The sequence below is a fragment of the Dipodomys spectabilis genome, unplaced genomic scaffold (assembly GCF_019054845.1).
Source record: "Dipodomys spectabilis isolate Male_0828 unplaced genomic scaffold, ASM1905484v1 ptg000365l, whole genome shotgun sequence".
NCBI classification, from domain to species: Eukaryota; Metazoa; Chordata; class Mammalia; order Rodentia; family Heteromyidae; genus Dipodomys; species Dipodomys spectabilis.
Window position 1 is genome coordinate 2,615,020 of NW_024871042.1, and position 18,549 is coordinate 2,633,568.

Below are 18,549 nucleotides of genomic sequence, written 5' to 3' on the forward strand. Positions count from 1 at the left end.
TTTTTTTCTGGCATTAGGTCTTTGGGCTTGCTAGGCTGGCATTCTAGCCCTGCAGCCATGCCTCCAGCCCTATTTCTTGCTTGCTATTTTTGAGACAGTCTCCTGAGCTTTTCTGTCTAGGCTAGACTCAAACCTAGATCCTTCTGCTCTCAGCCCCCAGAACAGTTAGGATTACAGGTGTTGAGCCAGCAGTGGACTTGTGTTTTTTGAAATGACAGACTAATAAATCTATGAAAGCAATCTACCAATGAAGACACATCTGAAAACCAAGTACTGTAACAGCGATAAATTTGAAACTCACAGTGAAAATATATGACACTGTTGATAACGTAAGGTGAGTCAGAAGTCCAAGTCAATTATGGAGTTAATATGACTAGAAATCATTGACTTAGGTTAAAACCCATCTGCATCTTCTGTCCAATACCTTTTTGTTCTATAAAAGGGAAATGGTCTTGGATCTGTTGTTAAAAGATTTTTTTTCTGGTATGCCTTTCATAGATTCAATCAATGGACCAGATACCAGTAAGACTCATTCTGAAGACCAAAAGACAATGAGTCCAGAAGAGTACTAGGTCAAAAATCAATCCAGTAAATCAGAGATACTCAGAGATGTGGGTATAATCCAGTCCTGGCTTAGAAAAATAAGATGATAGAAAAGCATATTCATATGTGTGTATATAAATGTGTATATATATGTACATTATATATAATATATATTATATAAGTTTCAGAGAGAAAGCATGCTTTTAGCCCTGATTGATAATAATAGTCTTTAATAATCTTTTGGTGCAATGTTCTATCTACATAAATATGGCAGTGATGAAGTTACTCAAGAGATTCATCTTCAAGAGGTTTGGCTGCCAACTACTAATTCAGAAGACCTGACTTTGCAGAAATTACCTAAGTAATAAAGGACTGCACACATGCTTAAAATATTATTTCATTGGTAAAAGCCAAGATAGTCTTCAATATAAAAATGCTGCTGTGTTTAATTCTATTACTTATTTATTAGGTTTTAGTGAAGTCCATATACTTTTATTTTCTTTTTGCTATAGCCTTTTCTCCCTTTAGTAAAACCTTACAATTGCAACTGCCAATCTTTATGTATAGATTTCAAACCCTGCCTGATCAAACACCATTCTTCCTTTCCAGCAGTGCAACCCCATCCTAAAGCCAGTATGTATCAGTCATGTTTACTTCTTTTCATTTTATGGTGTATTTTCTTCACCACAATATACCATATGTTTCAAAAGCATGTTCCAATTATCATTTTAATAATCCCTAGACATCAAGAAATAAGAAGTTGAGAATTCTAACCTTTAATTCCTAAGAGACTAGATAGTCCCCTGCCCCCACCCCCATCCCCAGGATAGGATCTATCAGTAAAAGAAAAAGTGTTAGTGAAAGAAAAAAGTTATCATCTTGCTGCTCTCTCATAATGCCTTGAATCATGAAGTCATCTTGCATTTCATTGCCCTAAGACTTGTTAATGGCATTATACCCAGTGTGCAGCATTTTAACACCTTCAAACAAAGCATTTTTATGTCAATTTCATTAACAGTGATACTGAGAAAGCAGCTTATAATAGCACAGCAGAACACCAGAGGAACTCAAGCCTATCTGATCTGAATACCATGGCACCACAGTAATAAAATAATTAGGAGTATCCTGTAGGGAAAGATAAGTCTGACAATTAACCTTCAATGACAATTAGTATTACCACTTTCTTAGTTCAAGTCAGATCTGTGACATGAACAACAAAATTTTAGTTCTTCCAAGCTCTAGTAGCTCATGTCTATAATCTGAGCTACTTAGGTGGTTGAGCTCTGGAAGATCATGGTGCAAAGTTAACCCAAGCAGAAAAGTCCACAAGATTACATCACCAGTTAATCATCAAAAAAGAAGGGGTTGTGGCATGGCTCAAATGGTAAAATGCCAGCCAAGAGCAAATAAGCCAAGTGAATTAAAGGTGCTAATGTCAAGCCCCAATACCAGGAAAACAACTAACTAAAATAGGCCTGCTTTTTAAATTGACTTCCCATTTAGAAAAAAAAATAAAAGCTTAAAATTAAATTGACAGAAAACACAACAAAATTACTGCATTACAGACATATTGTATCTTTAAAAGCCTCAATCCACAAGACACACATAACTCTATAAACAATTACTTCAAGCTAAATAAATAAGCTAGCAATCCTTTTTTTATGAAGAATCAGAATAGCAGAATAAACTCACAATTAAATGTTAAGTTCCAAGCAGTGCCCATATCAAATGGTTCCTACTCTAAAAGAAACCTTGCAGAACAGGATGAACCTGGAGCACCTCCACCATCAAAAAAAATAATTCAGCAAAATAAAAATAATTAATTCAAAACCAGTGGAAGGTGTTGGAAGAGAGAGAAAATTCATGATTAAAGTAACTTTTTAATATGCTTATTGATAAAAAGGGAATGGTTCTCTTCAAAGTGAAATAGCCTGGCCAGCTCTAATGTTAATCAAGGAACCAAGGGAACATTGCCAACAATGGACAGATGGAAACTATGTAATAGATAGCAGGAAAAAAAAAATCACACAACTTCATTTCTGATATTCCTATAAAAAATGTCTACTAGGTTGGGAACAGATGGCTCTCATCTGTAATCCTAGCTACTCAGGAGGCTGAGATCTGAGGATTTTAGGTAGAAGCCAGCTTAGGCAGGCAAATCCATGAGATTCTTCCTTCCAATTATCCGCCAATAAAGCCAGAAGTAGAGCTGCCTTGAGCAGAAAAAGCCCAGAGACAGCACTTAGGCTGTCTTGGGCCCCAAGACTAGCACACATATATACAACAGTCTAATAGTAGTCAAATCCTAGCTAAACTGAGATAAATTGATTTAGCTGTCAAACTCATAAAAGCCCAAAAAGAAACCAAGAAACTGATCCAAATTGCGGGAAGACAGAGATGTAGAAAATAAACATGCAAACACACCCCCTCCACACACACAACAATATCCAATTCTGGACCGAAAGTTATGACCCTTAAGGAACACTGTTGAAACAAACAGCAAATGGCAAAATTTGCATGGTGTTTGGGAGTCAGATGATAGTACTGGTGTCCGTTTTGTTGTTGTATAGGAAAATGTCATTGTTTAGAAAAAATATACATCCAGATTTTGAGGGGTTATGAGGTTTTGTTACAGCTCGCATCTCAAATGTCCCCCAAAGGCCCATGTAATCAAGGCTTGGTCTCCAGAATGACACAAAAGGAATGGGTGGAACTTTTAAGAAATGGCCCTAACTGGAAAGTCTTCAGAACATAGAAGGTATGCTCTTATGGGGTGGGGGAGACCAGGGGAACCTTGGGCTCTTCCTCTTGACTTCTGGTTCCTGATCATGAGGTGAGTAATTTGGGGTGATGACATGGTCCTACCATGGTGGGCTGCCTCATCAAAGGTCCAAAGTCACAGAGCCAATTCATCAAGGGGTAGCACCTCCAAAACTAAGGCCTAAATAAAACTTTTCTCTTTATAAGTTGATGATCTTAAATATTTTTATAGTATTAAAAAGCTTGCCTAATGAGGGGCACCATTTACTTTCAAAGTCCTATGCCATCCTTGCATCTTTCCTAAAATATTGAAATTAACTCCAAAGGAATTGTAAGACACAATACCAAATCCTCTGTACATGTTATAACTATTCATAAAACAAATATACACATGGAAATTAAAGTATGAAAAGAAACCACTATGGTGAAATGTATTTTTAACTTCTGAGAAATCTTTTTCTTATTTCTTTAACAGTAATAACTTTTAGATAATTACATGTATGCTCATGTTTAATTTAACAAGACAATCGCTATGATAAAGCAGACCTCCAGCAAAACAGAAAATAGCATAATGAAGCAGTCTCTATTCTATATGCATAATCAGTAATTGCCTATAAGGTACAGCACTGCCTAGTCAACTTATTTTTCAAAGGATATATACAAAGAACTCAAAAAAACAAAAACAGATACCTTGGTTTAGGTGTGTGGCCTCCATGATCTGCACACCATTCACAGAGCACTGTGACCCACTGAGGGGTATCAAAGTCACTGTCCCTCCAACATTCTCAAAGACACAGTGCTCACTCTCCAAGTCAAGACCATGAAGGACTAAGAAGGAAAACAAACAATTTTTCTCCTTTGATATCATCATCATCTACAATATTAAGTTCATTTTCATTGTGAACACTCTTTCTTTTCTACGAAAGGGTTGTGAAATGAATGCAGACAGTGAGATCACTGACATTTTTGTTTTGTTTTGTATTTTTGGTCAGTTGTAGGGTTGAACTCTGGACCTGGGCACTGTCCCTCAGCTCTTCAGCTCAAGGTGAGCACTCTACCACTTGAACCACAGTGACACTTCTGGTGGTTAATTGGAGATAAAAGTCTCATGGACTTTACTGCCAGGTTAGCTTTGAACCGCGATTCTCAGATCTCAGTCTCCTGAGTAGCTAGGATTACAGGCGTGAGTTACTGGCACCCAGCAAGAACACTGAAGCTTAATAGTTCATACCATCAACCAATAGAAATGAACAGATCCTGGGCTTCCTCAAAGGATCTATATCCTCTGTGTAAAGAAATAAGTTCTATAGTATTAACTTATGGCTTTCTTAGGGGGAACAATAGTTCAGCGACATGCTTTAACTGCATACCACTAAGTTTCTCTGTCTGATATGGTCACCCAAAGATGGCAGAAAAATAGAAGGCAAAAGGGTTCTGTGGGTCTGGGACATGACTTCCATGCTTAAAGATAATGCATACAGACAATGTATGCAGAGGTTAATGTGACTTTCCATGGACCTCTGCAGCCCTAAGAAGTCTTCAAAAGCTGTCCTATGATGCTCATTGCCATAGCCTATGCCAGTTCTGAGCTCTTTCACTTTAAGTAAGTTGCTAAGGATCACCTACTTACCTCTGAGTATCTGGGTTGTGACTGTCTGAGGAATGGCAGATATGAACTCTGGTCAAACCTGATTTTTTTGGGAGGATAGGGGTGGGAGGAACTGAACCCAAGGTTTTGTGCATGCTAGGAGAATCTCTACCACTTGAGCCTAGGATGCCCCTAGCCTAGGATTTTAGGCAGTGCTCTCGCCACTGTCTCAGAGCAGACTAAATAGCTCCCACTCTTTCTACAGAACTGTACTATCAAACATTTACCACCACAGGAACATGTGTTTTTCCCACTCAACACCATTCAGAGCTATTCCAAAGGTCAAACGCATAATTCAACTAAGAGGCATGATGCCAAAGCCCACTCAGAAGTCTGGGAACTTCTGTGGTTTGTTTTCAGCTCCCCTGGCTCCCAGGAAATGGTAAATTCATATAGAACAACTATTATTAGCTTGATTCACAGCTTACACTTGGTAAGAAAGCAAGTTCATTACTGAACACATTTGAATAATTTAGGGTCTAGGGGTTTCGCAAATCCTTACCTCCCTACCACTACCCTCCCCACCCCAACCCCCCCACACACATATACACCCACCATCACCAAGTCCTCCTCCACAAATTGCCCATATGATGCTCGGAAAGTCCAATAGGAACTCTGTTCAGTCTGAATCGCTGGCTTTTGTATCTGTAGGCCTCAGAAAAACTTTTAGAAAATACATGTCCTTTGGGGCAGGTAAGAGAACCTTCCCTGAAAAAGCCTGAAGCCCTTTATCTGTATCTGCTGGCTTATTTCCATCCATCGCTAACCACTATAACAAGTGCAGAAGGGTTTAAGTACTTTTGAAAGTGCTGAAAGGTAGAGAATATGTGCAGGGTGGCAGAAAGGACGCAGAATTCCATTTTATTCACAAATTAACTCATGCATTATTCACTTCAGTTGTATTCATAATTAGAGAGACACACACACTGACCAGTATTATATATAAATGTTTTTCTTTTTAAAATTACTTCAATGTCAATCATTCAAAAGAAAGTTTTTCATCAAGTACTATTTTGTTAGAAATCATTGGGAAGAGATTCTTTTTTTTGGGGGGGGGGGGAGGGGGAGGGTCCGGTCATGGGGCCTGAACTCTGAGCCTGGGTGCTGTCCCTCAGCACTTCAGCTCAAGGCTAGCGCTGTACCAGTTGAGCCACAGCACCACTTCCAGCTTATTTTTCTTTTTGCTTATGTGGTGCTGGGGAATCGAACCCAGGGCCTCATGCATGCAAGGCAAACGCTTTACCACTGAGCCACCTTCCCAGCCCTGGGAAGAGATTCTTGATAAAGAGTCTTACCGATATCTTGCTCTGTTGAAGCATCTTCTCTACCAACATATGTCTGACCTTCCTGGGAAGAAAAGTCAAGTCATATTTATTAGTAAGAACAGGAAGATGGCTTGCTTTTCTGTCTTCATTCAAGCCAAACTGGCTGATGGCTGATGCATGGGGAAAGGAATGTCTGGGGCAGGCCACAGCCGCAGTGCAGTTAGGGATACTGTGGTTCTGAGAGAATGCCATTCAGTGCTTGCACAATGATAGCACCAATGCTGAGGCCCATTGATCAACAATGGTTAGAACTCTGCCTTGGCATGAATGAACAATCTGCTCATGGCCACATCTCACTGAGTCCCTGATACTTTCTGGAACAATTCTTCTTCTGTGGTCAGGGGTTTATTTGTGCCTGAAGACTTGATATAGGGGAGACTATAAAACTCAAGTGCAAGACCAACCTCACCTTAGGTCATATATCAGGGAGAGAACATATATGTATGTGTATATATATATGAATGACAAATCCTATTTCTAGGTACTTGCAACTTTCTTCCTCAGTCTTTCTGACTTTTAGTGTCTTACCATCCCCCTCCTGAAGCTACACAACAGAAGCCAAAAATGAATGACTCATCATTTAACTGAAGAACTAAATAAACATGAGAACTTCAAATACCACAGAATCCCAATAAGCTGTTGAAAATCCTCAAAGGGCTCAACGATTTGTTGTATATTCTTTAATTTAAAAGTTGCATTCATGGCCATAAAGTATTATAATAAACCTTGCTAGAGTCTAAAGGGAAAAGTGGAAACAAAATTAGAATGTTCCACTTAAGCAGTTTCTACCTTCAAGTGATATAGGATGATTCCAGTACTCAGAAGGTCGTCATCAATGCCAATCAAATGAGGCAGTTCAGAATCCAAAACAACGCCAATCCCTTCTTTCCTAAGGGCTAGGGTTTGTTCCTGAAATTAGAAGAAGAAAGGGAAAGGGAAAGGTTATTTTGTGGAAAGAGAATTTCAGATTAGTTATCTTGAAGATTGTGAAAAGCAGTTACCTTATTCTTTTTTAAAAAGTAAGAAAATGAATGTTAAACTTCATGTGGAAAACCTGGCAAGGTGAATTTGGAACAATTAAAAAGCTCAATATTAAGATAAAATTAAAGCTTGACATACACCTTTTCTGAAGTCAGTCCCACAGCTCATCTTCCTTGGGAAAGACTTTAGAATCGCTGTCTGTAATCTTTCCCCTTTCTACTCTCATTCACTGTTAGCCCTTTTTCTCTAGACACTAAGGTGACTCGATCTGGGTTTCAGGCAAGCACCCTATTCTGTGCACCCTTGGGCTTAGGCATTCTTGGGCCCAGAGCTACCTCCAGTTCCTGCATCAACTTCTCCAAGTCTGCTTCTGCTGGATCTTTCACTCACATACATATCTTCAATCAATGTCTCACCCTTAGCCACTATTCCTATCATCACTCTTGAGCCTGGACCTCCTAGCTACCACCAGTTTAATTTCTATGGACCCTTTGTGAGAAAAATCACTCCCTATATTTTCCCACGTGTCATTCTCCAACTCTTTCGAACCTACTCAACAGAGGCTGGCATCTTTGGATTCTACCTCAATTCACTCCCTTGATGGTCTCATCCTCATTCCTGACTTTACTTTCCATCCATATGCTAAGGACTCTTACGTTTTTTAAATTATAAAGGTGATGTACAGAGTGGTTACATTACATAAGTCAGGTAATGAGTACATTTCTTTTTGAACAGTGTCGTTCCCTCCCTCATCTTCTCCCAGTTTTTTCCCTCCGGATCCCTCTTCCCACGAAGTTGTTTAGTTCATTTCCAACATAGTATCTAGTGAGCATCACTGCTGTATTACTTCACCCTTTGTCCCACTGTTTCTATGCACCCAATGGATAGTAAAAGACAAAAAATTACACCTGGACATGATAAATTAAAATAGAACTCTAAACATTCACACAGTGAGACCAAAAGAGGTTACTATTGGGAGAGGATCAGGAGGGCTCAATAGCTATGTGCATATGATCATATAAAATGATGCTTACTGAAATGAACTCCAAGAAATGGAAATAGAGGTTTGTAATTGTACGGTTTACTAAGTTCTTTAAAAAAAAAAAAAAGAGGAGAGATCTCCCTTAAATTCCATACCTATGTACATATACCCACAAACTCAATCTGTTTGTGGGATACCAGATATGCAGCTCAAACTTACCACATTTGAAAACACAACTCCCATCCCAGCCGGGTAAATGCCTCCTTTACTAAGACCCATAACTATGGCTGTCCTTTCTTTCTCTAAATGTTATACTAATAGTGTTGACTCCTGCCTTCAAAATATGCCTCAAATCTGCTGACACCAAACCACCTGCAATCACCTTCCCCTGTCTCAAATCATCACCACCTTTCACTTGTATTACTGCAATAATAATCCAAGTCATCACTTAGGCCCCTGTGTGAAAGATACACAACTCAGCAGCCAGTGGAATGTCAGAGGAGGTTAGTCCTCTGCTGGATCCCTTCAATGACCTCCAATTTTATAAGTCTTTATAATGTTTTACAAGCTTAACCCAATCTCACCACTTCCTAACCCACAGTCTCCTGCCTCTGTCCCTTTGTCACTCCTATCTAGGGAGCCAGGGCTCCCAGCTATTCCTCAAATTTGCTGGCTAACATTCTTTTCTGCATGTTATTGTTATTGCTTCTGCTTTTGAGACCAGGATGTCTTCTGCCACTACTATTCTCTTCCCTGAAAACAGGGTCCCCCAATCTTGGCACTACTGACATTTACCTTCTGTGATTACTGGTGGTTGTTTGGCAGTGTCCCTGGTTTCTATCCACTAGGCTAGTAACACCTTCCTTTCCCACAAGATAGTGACAACCAACAATGTCTCCAGGAATTCTCATGTGTCCCTTGGGAGACAAAATAGTCTCCAGTTGAGAAACACTACCCTAGATAGAGGCATCGTTTGGCCCAGCACTTCTTCATCCCTTACACAAAAAAGCAAGCACAAACTTTCCTCCTGACAATTGGTTTCTCTTCTTAGCAGCTTCTCAACTGACATTTGTTAAATGAATGAATGCTGGATACATGGAGTTCAGAGCAATGTAAAAAAATAACAGGAGAGATATGTCTCTAAGAAAAGACTGGCAGGGCCACAGCTAAACATCAACACAACTGGCCAAGACCAAAGACCTCATAACTCAAAGACCTTGTGAAGTTTGAGTCTAACCCAAGTAGTTACTGAAACCTTGTCTTCAAAACAAAATAAGCTATGTCGGGCGCTGGTGGCTTACGCCTGTAACCCTAGCTCCTTGGAAGGCTGAAATCTGAGGATTGATGTCCAAAGCCATCCCAGGAAGGAAAAGTTCGTGAGACTCTTATCTCCAATAAATCACCAGAAAACCACAAGTGACGCTATGGCTCAAGTGATAGAGCATTTGCCTAGAGCTGAAGAGCTGAGGGACAGTGCCCAGGCCCAGAGTACAAGCCCTATGACCTACAACAACAACAAAAAGCTAAGTATTGTTGCTCACAGCTGTAATCCTAGCTATTCAGGAGGCTGAAATCTGAGGACTGCAGTCCAAAGTCAGCCAGGGAAGGAAAATTGTGAGACTTTTACCTTAAATTAAACATCAGAAAGCCACACATGGAGATGTGGTTCAAGTGCTAGAGAACTAGCCTTAAGCAAAAAAGAGACAGTGCCCAGGCCTAGAGTTCAAGTTAACGGACCAGAACAGTTAATTAATTAATTACAAACCCAAATGCTGGGGACTCATACTTGTAATCCTAGGTATCTGGGAGTTGAGATCTGAGGATCTAAATTCACAGCTAGTGTGGGCAGAAAAGTCTGTAAGACTCCATCTCCAAAGCAAAGAGCAGGTCTAGAAATATGACTCAAGTGGCAGAGTGCCAGTGAGCAAGGAAGCCAAGCATACTCTGAGTTCAAAGGATGGTACCACCAAAAACAAAAACCAAAAAAGAAACAAAACGATAACTGCAACAACAACAACAAAAAGGCCTGAGGTTATAGCTGAAGTAGAGCACTTACCTAGGAAGGAGCAGGCCTCAGATCAATCAAGTACTTAGGGAAGTTTCCAGTGGGAACCTGACAAATTCCAGAAGACAGCAGACTGAAAGTAAAATTTTCTGACTTGAGGTTGAGCTGCACTCTGCTCATACTAAGTCACATCTCAGAGCATGGCACTGCTCTGTGCTTATAGATGTGAGGGAAGTAAAGTAATAGAGAAGCAATTCCCAAGTAATAATTGTAATAGTAATAAATCCTCTAATCAAAGATACTCCTAGTGAATCCTTCTTCCTCCCCTTCATGAGACAGTAATGACCAAGGTACATCCCTGTTTGTGAAAGCTGCTGAGCCATAAGAACTAATCCTTTTATTCCTGGGATAAATTAATATGTTTGAATGGCAATGTTAACATACAGCCTACCATTCTTCAGATAAGAGATTCAGAACTTCTCAAGTCAATGTTCAAGGAAAACTAAAATCCTGCAAAAAAAGGAAATCCAAAGAGGTCTGAGACCAAGAGGGAAAGACAGAGAAGTCTCCCAGACCTCTCCCTCTGCAGACAGAAATCCAAGTTTCAAGTGTACGCCTAAGTCATGCAAGAGGGTGATGGAATGAAGTGGGGGGGGGGGGGGGGGGGGGGGGAAAGGTGGGTTAAAAAAAACCACACACATAGAATCACCACTTGAAAGAAAGCAATTTAATTTAACAACCATTAAATAGATATGCAGAGAAAATGACCAGTGCATAACTTAGTTTCAAGAAAAGGAAATGAAGCGTATCATTGTTCTTCAATTACTCCTCTTATCAGCCAGGCTCTCATTCCACGGCTGGGAATCTCAGGCTTGGAGGTCAGTAGACTTCAGTAACCTTGATTTATTCTATGAAGGCCCTTACAAATCTTAGCTAAAAGGAACATTGTACATAAAACCATGCCTACTCCTGCCGCTCAGATATTGGTCATAATTCATGCACATATAAGCACAAATAGGAAGCATGTGATTTCTTTTTAAAAGCTATATATGACAGTACAGAATTTAATCACACAGCTGCAGTTCATAAAATAATGTCCCCACTGGAAGGTTGGTTGCTCTGAATATAGTGTTGACAACACGGGCATGTTTGCTCCCTGGCAATGAATGGTCTCAGGCCTCTAGGTCCATGTGAAAAGGAAAATAACTCCTCTCCTAAGTCCAGAAGTATATGCATTTCCTTTCTGCTAAAAAGTCGACAATAAACCACCGCCCCCCCCCCCCCAGAATGAAAAGGCAATATTTTAGACTATAATAGCTCCCACTCAAACTAGAAAAATTGCTTTGGACTAAATCCAAGTTTCGTTTAATGTTCTTTAAAAAAAAAAAAATAGAAAAGCACTTTTTCCCCCTTGAAGTAAGTCTCACAGATTTTTGAAAAGCACTGGCAATTCATAACTTTGGATCATTTGGTCAAAAGCATTGCTTGTTTCCACTCATCCCACCACACATACATAGCACAAAACCCGCATATGCACACACTGACATCCATATATATAATGGGGAAAATCTGAACTAAGAGAAAGTTTTCCTGGATGGAGAGTAGAGGTAGATGAATTTGTGATTAATGCTGCCCTAAAGCTCTATGACATTCAAGCTGCATTCAACTACATGATATTATAAAAGTGTCACCTCATAAAACTGAAAACGAGGGTTTAAATCATTGCTCAAGTGAAAAAGTAATTTCAGACAAAAATATCTATCACATATAAAATATTTATTGAGTGGCATCTACTGTTATACATAATTTATGAAACACCTCTTGGATAAGATGGAATACTTCACGTAGCAGAGTGAGCTACCCTCCCCCAACCCCTGGCATACTGGGCCCCAGGGGAAGAAAGAAAGGCAAAATATGTACAGTTGCAAATATCTTGCACTGAATCAAAGCTTTCCAGCCACCAAGCTAATATGAAAAAAAAAAAAAAAGGAAAACTATGGTCCAACTACAAGTGTCAAAAACACAACATCAGCTTATTTTAAGTATCATGTTCATTACATTTGTTAATAATGCGTTTAGTATGTTTTCCTTCAGCCTCCAGATACCTATTCAGGTAAAACACCTCTGAATTTAAAACATATGTCCAATGCTGGGACTGATATGGAATCACCGCTAACATACAGGGTGATTACAAGAAGGGCTACCTGGATTCCAAGGGAGAACACCCTATGAAGACATGGTTCATCAGGAATATTCCCATCAGGAATATTTCAGCTGTATCCTTAGTATCTAGGAATATGCCTTACGAAACTCAACAACTTCCTTGAATAAATGAATAGGAAATGAACAATACAAAAACTTACTGTCTGGGGGTGTAGCTCAGGGTAGAACAGGTGCTTAGGATCCCCAGGTTCAATCCCCAGACAAAACCCAACAACCAAAAACAAAACAACAACAACAAACTCACTAACAACAAAAACCTACCCCCTTATCCTATTTGGGACACCCACCTGGAAGGCTCAGGAGCGGATGAGCACCATCTTGATGATGAGGCTGCCTCATCTGCGAGCAGAGCACTCTGAGTTAGCCCTACACAGGAATCATTCAATAGGTGCCTAAGTGGATAGACTGTTTCCCAACCAGAAAAAAAATTAAATGTCAGAATCACTTTATGGAAATTTGAGAATTATGTCAACAGTGAAATTTTGTAGAGTTGACTCACATCTATCTGTGTGTGTATGTGTGTGTGTGTGCACACATGCTTGTGGGTGGGTGGGGGGAAACTGGGGGCGAGGCAGAGTGTGTGTCTCCAGGGGCTTGAACCACCTCTAGCCCTTTCTACTGCTATTTTTTTTGTATGGGGGTCTTGTGATTTTGCACCATTTCAGAGGGTGATTCTCCACCTATTCATCTAGCATAGCTATACTGACAAATAGGACCCTCCATACCCATCTTATCTGTTAAGAATGAGCATCTGGCTTTTTGCATAGGCTAGCCTCAAACCACAATCCTTCCAATCTCTGCCTCCTGAATAAAAGTTGACTCACATCTTATAAAGTACACTCAACTTCTACAACTTGGTACACTTAAAATGTGTGGGAGTAGCGTTGACACAATGAAGACCTTAAAGTGCATGCCTCGTACGGGTATCTGGAGGGAGGGCGAGAGAAGAATCAAAGACTTCCATAAAAATATAAAAGAAAAACTTTATTTGCAATAAGTAGTATATGTCTGAGACAAGCAAAAACGGTTAGGTGAAATGAACCCCAAGATAAGGACTCAAATGTTTTCTCTTTCTTGCTATTGTTTCTAACATATTTATAAGATGATTTCTTTGTTGCTTTGTATGTCCTTCCCCCATGGTATAACCTCTGCTTTCACTGTATTTGATGTTGGTATAATTTGTGGAGGGGAAGAGAAAAAACAAGTTGCTTAAATGGGGATACAGGTGGATCCGTTGCAACAATGAGATATACAAGATGTTATGTGGAAAACAAACTTTACAACTTTGGCACAGGAAGGGGAGGCGGGGTGGGGGGGTGAAGAGGGGAAGGGATGTGAAGGGGAAACAAAGGAGGAGACAACAATGCTTGATAAGAAATGTACTCATTACCTTGCTCATGTAATTGTAACCCCTCTGTATGGTATTTTCACAATTAAAAAAACTATATTAGAGCTATTCTGAACATTTTTTAATGCATGTGATTTTACTTAAAAAATGTATCAAATAGAAAAGAAATTGAAGATTTCTTATATTTTACCAGAATGTCTCTTGATTTCAAGAGCTGTTCCCTAAAATATCCTACTAAATTAAGAAAAGACTATGGGATCTGCTTACTGTGTACAGACATTTTTCATATAGGCTTTGGATTTGAAGCACCAATTACCTTAGCCTACACCTGTCTGAGGATGTCTTCCTCCTTGAATGACATCACAGTTAGGACACGGTGACCTCCAAATATGGAAGATAAACTGCATGGTCTTCAAAAGTTAAAAGTTTCTCAAGAAGTACTAAGCTACTTTAAAGTTATGCAAATTATTTGATTTTTCTCCCTAGAGAAAGAACTTCTCCTTTATCCTTGATACTACTCAATGGCTTAATTAGGATATATCTCAGCACTGAACATTTTGTACTCTACATTTTCCTGGAGCACAGTATATTCTCCTAATTGTCTGGCTCAGTTATTTTATTTTTTATTTCATGACAATTGTCTTATTTCCCATTTTCAGTTTCATCTGTTGACTGTCTACTTCAGGAATACCAATTCTCCTTCTATCACATTTTCTTTGTCCTCCATATCCTTAAGCTTCCCATTGCTTTAATGTCTTGCTCCTTTCACTGGTGTTTACTGAGATTATCTAGCATTTGCTCTCAGTAACTTGATTTTCAGTGGCATCAATCCTTTTCCTTGAGGTTTCTAATTTTATTTATTAGTCCTTCTATAATGTTGTTTTAGACCTCAAAAATCCTTCTTTAGTCTATAATCTCCTTTTATTATCATCTTGCTTTGTTTATTGAATTTATGTTTCTCATTAACTTGTTCCATGGAATACAGCAGTTGTTAGGAACTCTTTGCTATGCCTTGAGTGGTTTTTATCTAGATTAGGATCTATTGTCTTTTGATGCAATAGTATCTTTCTCTGTTTCTTTTTTTTCCTTTTTCTCTCTTCCTTCCTTCCCTTTCTCCCTCCCTAGTATTTTTTCTTTCCTTTATCCACTGATCTATGGCTACAGTTATACTTACATAATGGCCCTATTTCTTTTCTTCACTTTGCATGTGTGTAAGTATGTTCAAAAAAAAAAATCCTATATGGTATAAAGCAGGGCTCTTGTCCTGCCCTGTATGTGATCTTTCTACTTGGAAGACTGAGAAAAAAGTTTGCATTTTATCTACTTTTCTCTAAATACATGGAGTGAAAGGGGCCAGAGACTGAGGCACTGTGAACCTTTGCTCAAGTTCCTGAGTTCTGTGTTACAGGGTAGGAAAAGTCATTCAATGGCTCCTTGCTGTTTGGGAAGGAACTGGATTCCGATAAGGAATAGGAAACCTCCTTCCTACTTGTGCTTCCCTGATTCACAAAGCCTTCACTTACAAGAAAGCATCAGCATGGCTGATTATTCAAGTTGCTACTTTCAACCACTGTTATTGCTCCTCAACAAGAACAAGAAAGCCAACTGTTTCTCTCAGGACTAGAGGGCACTGAGAATCCCCATAGATTCTGCTTCTGAGGCTCAGTCTTAGGAACATCCATCACTACAACCTTTCCTTCCTTTGGTGCCCCCTTTTCTCACCTGCTTCTTCGTGATTTCAAGGGACCATCATTGTTGAAGGCTTGTGTATTTATTTTGCTTTTTATTACTATTTCCTCATTTCTCTGAAATCTATGACACCATCTCCAACTGACTTCTGGGTATCAAAGTTAAGCATAGAATTGCAACAAGTAACAAAAAGGGAAGCAAGGAACACAAGGATGTTCTTGGCTTGAGATCTCTTGAGCAGATACACAATCTGAAAACATGGGCATGAATAAAAGGAACCTGTGAGCTTTCAGATTAATTTGTAAGCCCAGGGGGGGAAAAATGGTCTGGAAAGCCAGGCAGATGCATCATTATGTCATTCAGAGATTGGGAAAGCATTGAGAATTCTGAAAAGGTTGAGATTTCAAAATCCAGTGAAGATGAGTATTAGGAGAAGGAATAAAGGAATACGGGGAGAGGATTAGAAAGGAAAGCCTGGCTTGACAAAAATCGAAGAGATTAAGGGACTCTCAGTAACATATACTTTATACTGATTGACCTTAAGTAAAGATATTCTCCTCAACTGCCTTATTTCTCTTAATGAGAAATATGAAAATTGGAGAGATGCAAGAGAATCTGATAAATGCATAGGAGATTTTTATAGCTAGTGGAAAAAAATCCTGGCATTTCTTTGTAATATTTTCTAGGCAACTCTGTAGGTAGATGTTGTTTACTTGTTATAAAAAACACCAACTTGACTAGCAAGGTAATATATTTTTATAATCTGTAAATGCTAAATATTCACTGGCACAACAAAAATTAGCTCTAACATCCTGAAAGAAAACCACAAGCTGGCACTTGCCCAGAATACATTATTTCTTGCTTATTCTTTTCCACAAAGAATAGCTTCAAATCTTGTCTATCCAAGAGAGAAATGAAATGGTTGCCAGAATAACCAAGAAGCCAGTAAAACTGCCAACTGCCTCAACTGCCACCCTGCTTTGTATGTTGGTTAACCTGCTGCCCATTCTCTTAGGGGCCACAGATAGTGAAACTGGGATGGACACAGACCTCGCTTAGATGAAGTTCAGCTCCTGTACAAGGCCCTAGCCCAGTGCCCAGGCGCCCTCCATCACTTCACCTGGCTGACTGGCCTCAGAACACTCAAAGTATCAAAACTATCTCACCTATGGGTTTTATGTCTGTCTGGCTTCCAGAAAGCTGATGTAGGCTAATATATCCCAGGGAAGGAGTCAGTGAGGAGCAAATCACTGAATGGTCTCCAGAACCCAATCTGCCTCTTTTCAGTCCTGTTTTTATGCCCTTTGCCAGGAAAAATGCAGCTTTTGAACTTCAAAATAGTTACAATGGCAAGAATTATTCAGAAGTCTATAATAAGAGGACCTTGTTAAAAATGTTCTGATTTGATTCTAATAAACCATGATGATTTAATGTGTCCAAAAAAATCTGTAAGTAGCATCACAAAGTTGGCATGCAATTGCCACCCATTAGATCACAGAAGTCGGAATGAAAAATGGAAAGGCTGCCTGGCACCAGGAGCTCCCCCCACTCCCTATCATCCTAGCTACCCAGGAGGCTAAGATCCGAGGATCAGGGTTTAAAGCCAATTGGGTAGAAAAGTCTAAGAGTCTCTTATCTCCAATTAATTAGCAGAAAGTCAAAGGTGGACGTGTGGCTCAAGTGGTGACAACCATGAGTTAAAAAACAAACAAAAACCAAGCTAGAGCACACACCCCTGAGTTCAAGTCAAGCTAGAACACAAGTTTCTGAGTTCAAGTACCAATACTGATTTAAAAAAAAAAAAGAAAAAGAAAAAGGAATTCAAAAGCATTCCAAAATCTTGGGTTTTTTTATTTCCCCATGAGTTTGAAACAACTAATATTACCATAGCTATGGTGAGAAGGAACACATTTAGGCCAGATGGTAAGTAGTCCCAGCAATCAACTTACCAGGGCAGAACCTGGTTACTACTGACTCATATTAACACACTTACCTTTCCTGGCATTACTGGAAGTCAGCTAAACAGTAAGTACAATTAATACTGTCCTTTTAGAGAGCAGAAACTCTTGGGGCAGTTAAATTTCCCACTACACTTCCTACTGCAGAAACATCATTCTTTATTTAAATACCAAACTGCTAACTGTTGGCGCACAGCACAAAGATGATTCTGTGTGGATCTTTTTTGATGAAACAGTCTTCTTTGCTGAGCAAATCATCCAGATGCTGGTATTTAAATTATGCAAAATACATAATACCAATTAAAGAAATTATGTGTGAAAATATGCAAGAGCAAATTTCCTCACATTAATATTTAACTAGACTTTTTAAGTAGAGCAGGATCTTATGATCACAAGTACTTTAGCATATTTGACCTAAATGGAAGCTCAAAATATCCAGGCAAGTTCTCAGCTGGTGTACAAGGACATTTTCTATATAGTACAAACTTTAACATGCAGGGAGACAGCTAAATGAAAGGATTATTTTAAATGGGATGTTGTATCCCAGAAAGCGCCAGTCTGACAATGGCCTTAAAATTCTTGTCTTGCAAAGCTGTTTCTTACTCACAGAAATATGTTAAGCACATCTCCGCTTCCCAGCCTTGGCTCAAGTGATAAAATCCGGTCAGACAACCTTCAGATTTCCGATCTTTCTTCCCATCCTTCCTCACCCTCAGAAATCATTTGGAACTTCTTCACGTCCACTCAAACCCTGTCCTCTACACTGACTGCAGCTATTCAGCCTAACCATCTGGATCAGAGCCACACATAGACCAGTGATTTTTACATGTGTATCTCATGCTCTCTCCTGCTAGATCAGATTTTCCAAGGAGCTTCCAAAAATACCACACTGAGCCAGTACCCAGTCCTTTAAGTGTGTAATTCCAGAAAAGCCTAAGGAAAAAGTATTTCTTTAGGCTCTTAGGCCTTTTACATCTAGAATTGAGACAGTTTTATATCCTTTAAACACTGAGCATCCTTTGGTTGGGTGCATTTGACAATACTTAAAGGGACAAGTGTTATGACCTATTCCTTCCTTCCTTAGTCA

General features: G+C 39.3%; 1 protein-coding gene across 2 annotated transcripts in view; it reads right to left on the bottom strand.

Annotated features, from left to right (window-relative positions):
• Kif16b (kinesin family member 16B) overlaps window positions 1-18,549 on the bottom strand; it is a 264,333-nt gene that overhangs the window by 130,079 nt on the left and 115,705 nt on the right. For both annotated transcript variants that reach the window (XM_042666398.1, XM_042666397.1), the window contains exons 13-15: window positions 7,066-7,185; window positions 6,247-6,298; window positions 3,994-4,131 (exon numbers count right to left, since the gene is read on the bottom strand). In XM_042666398.1, coding sequence (XP_042522332.1) covers window positions 3,994-4,131; window positions 6,247-6,298; window positions 7,066-7,185 — 310 coding nt within the window. The remainder of the gene's footprint in view (window positions 1-3,993; window positions 4,132-6,246; window positions 6,299-7,065; window positions 7,186-18,549) is intronic.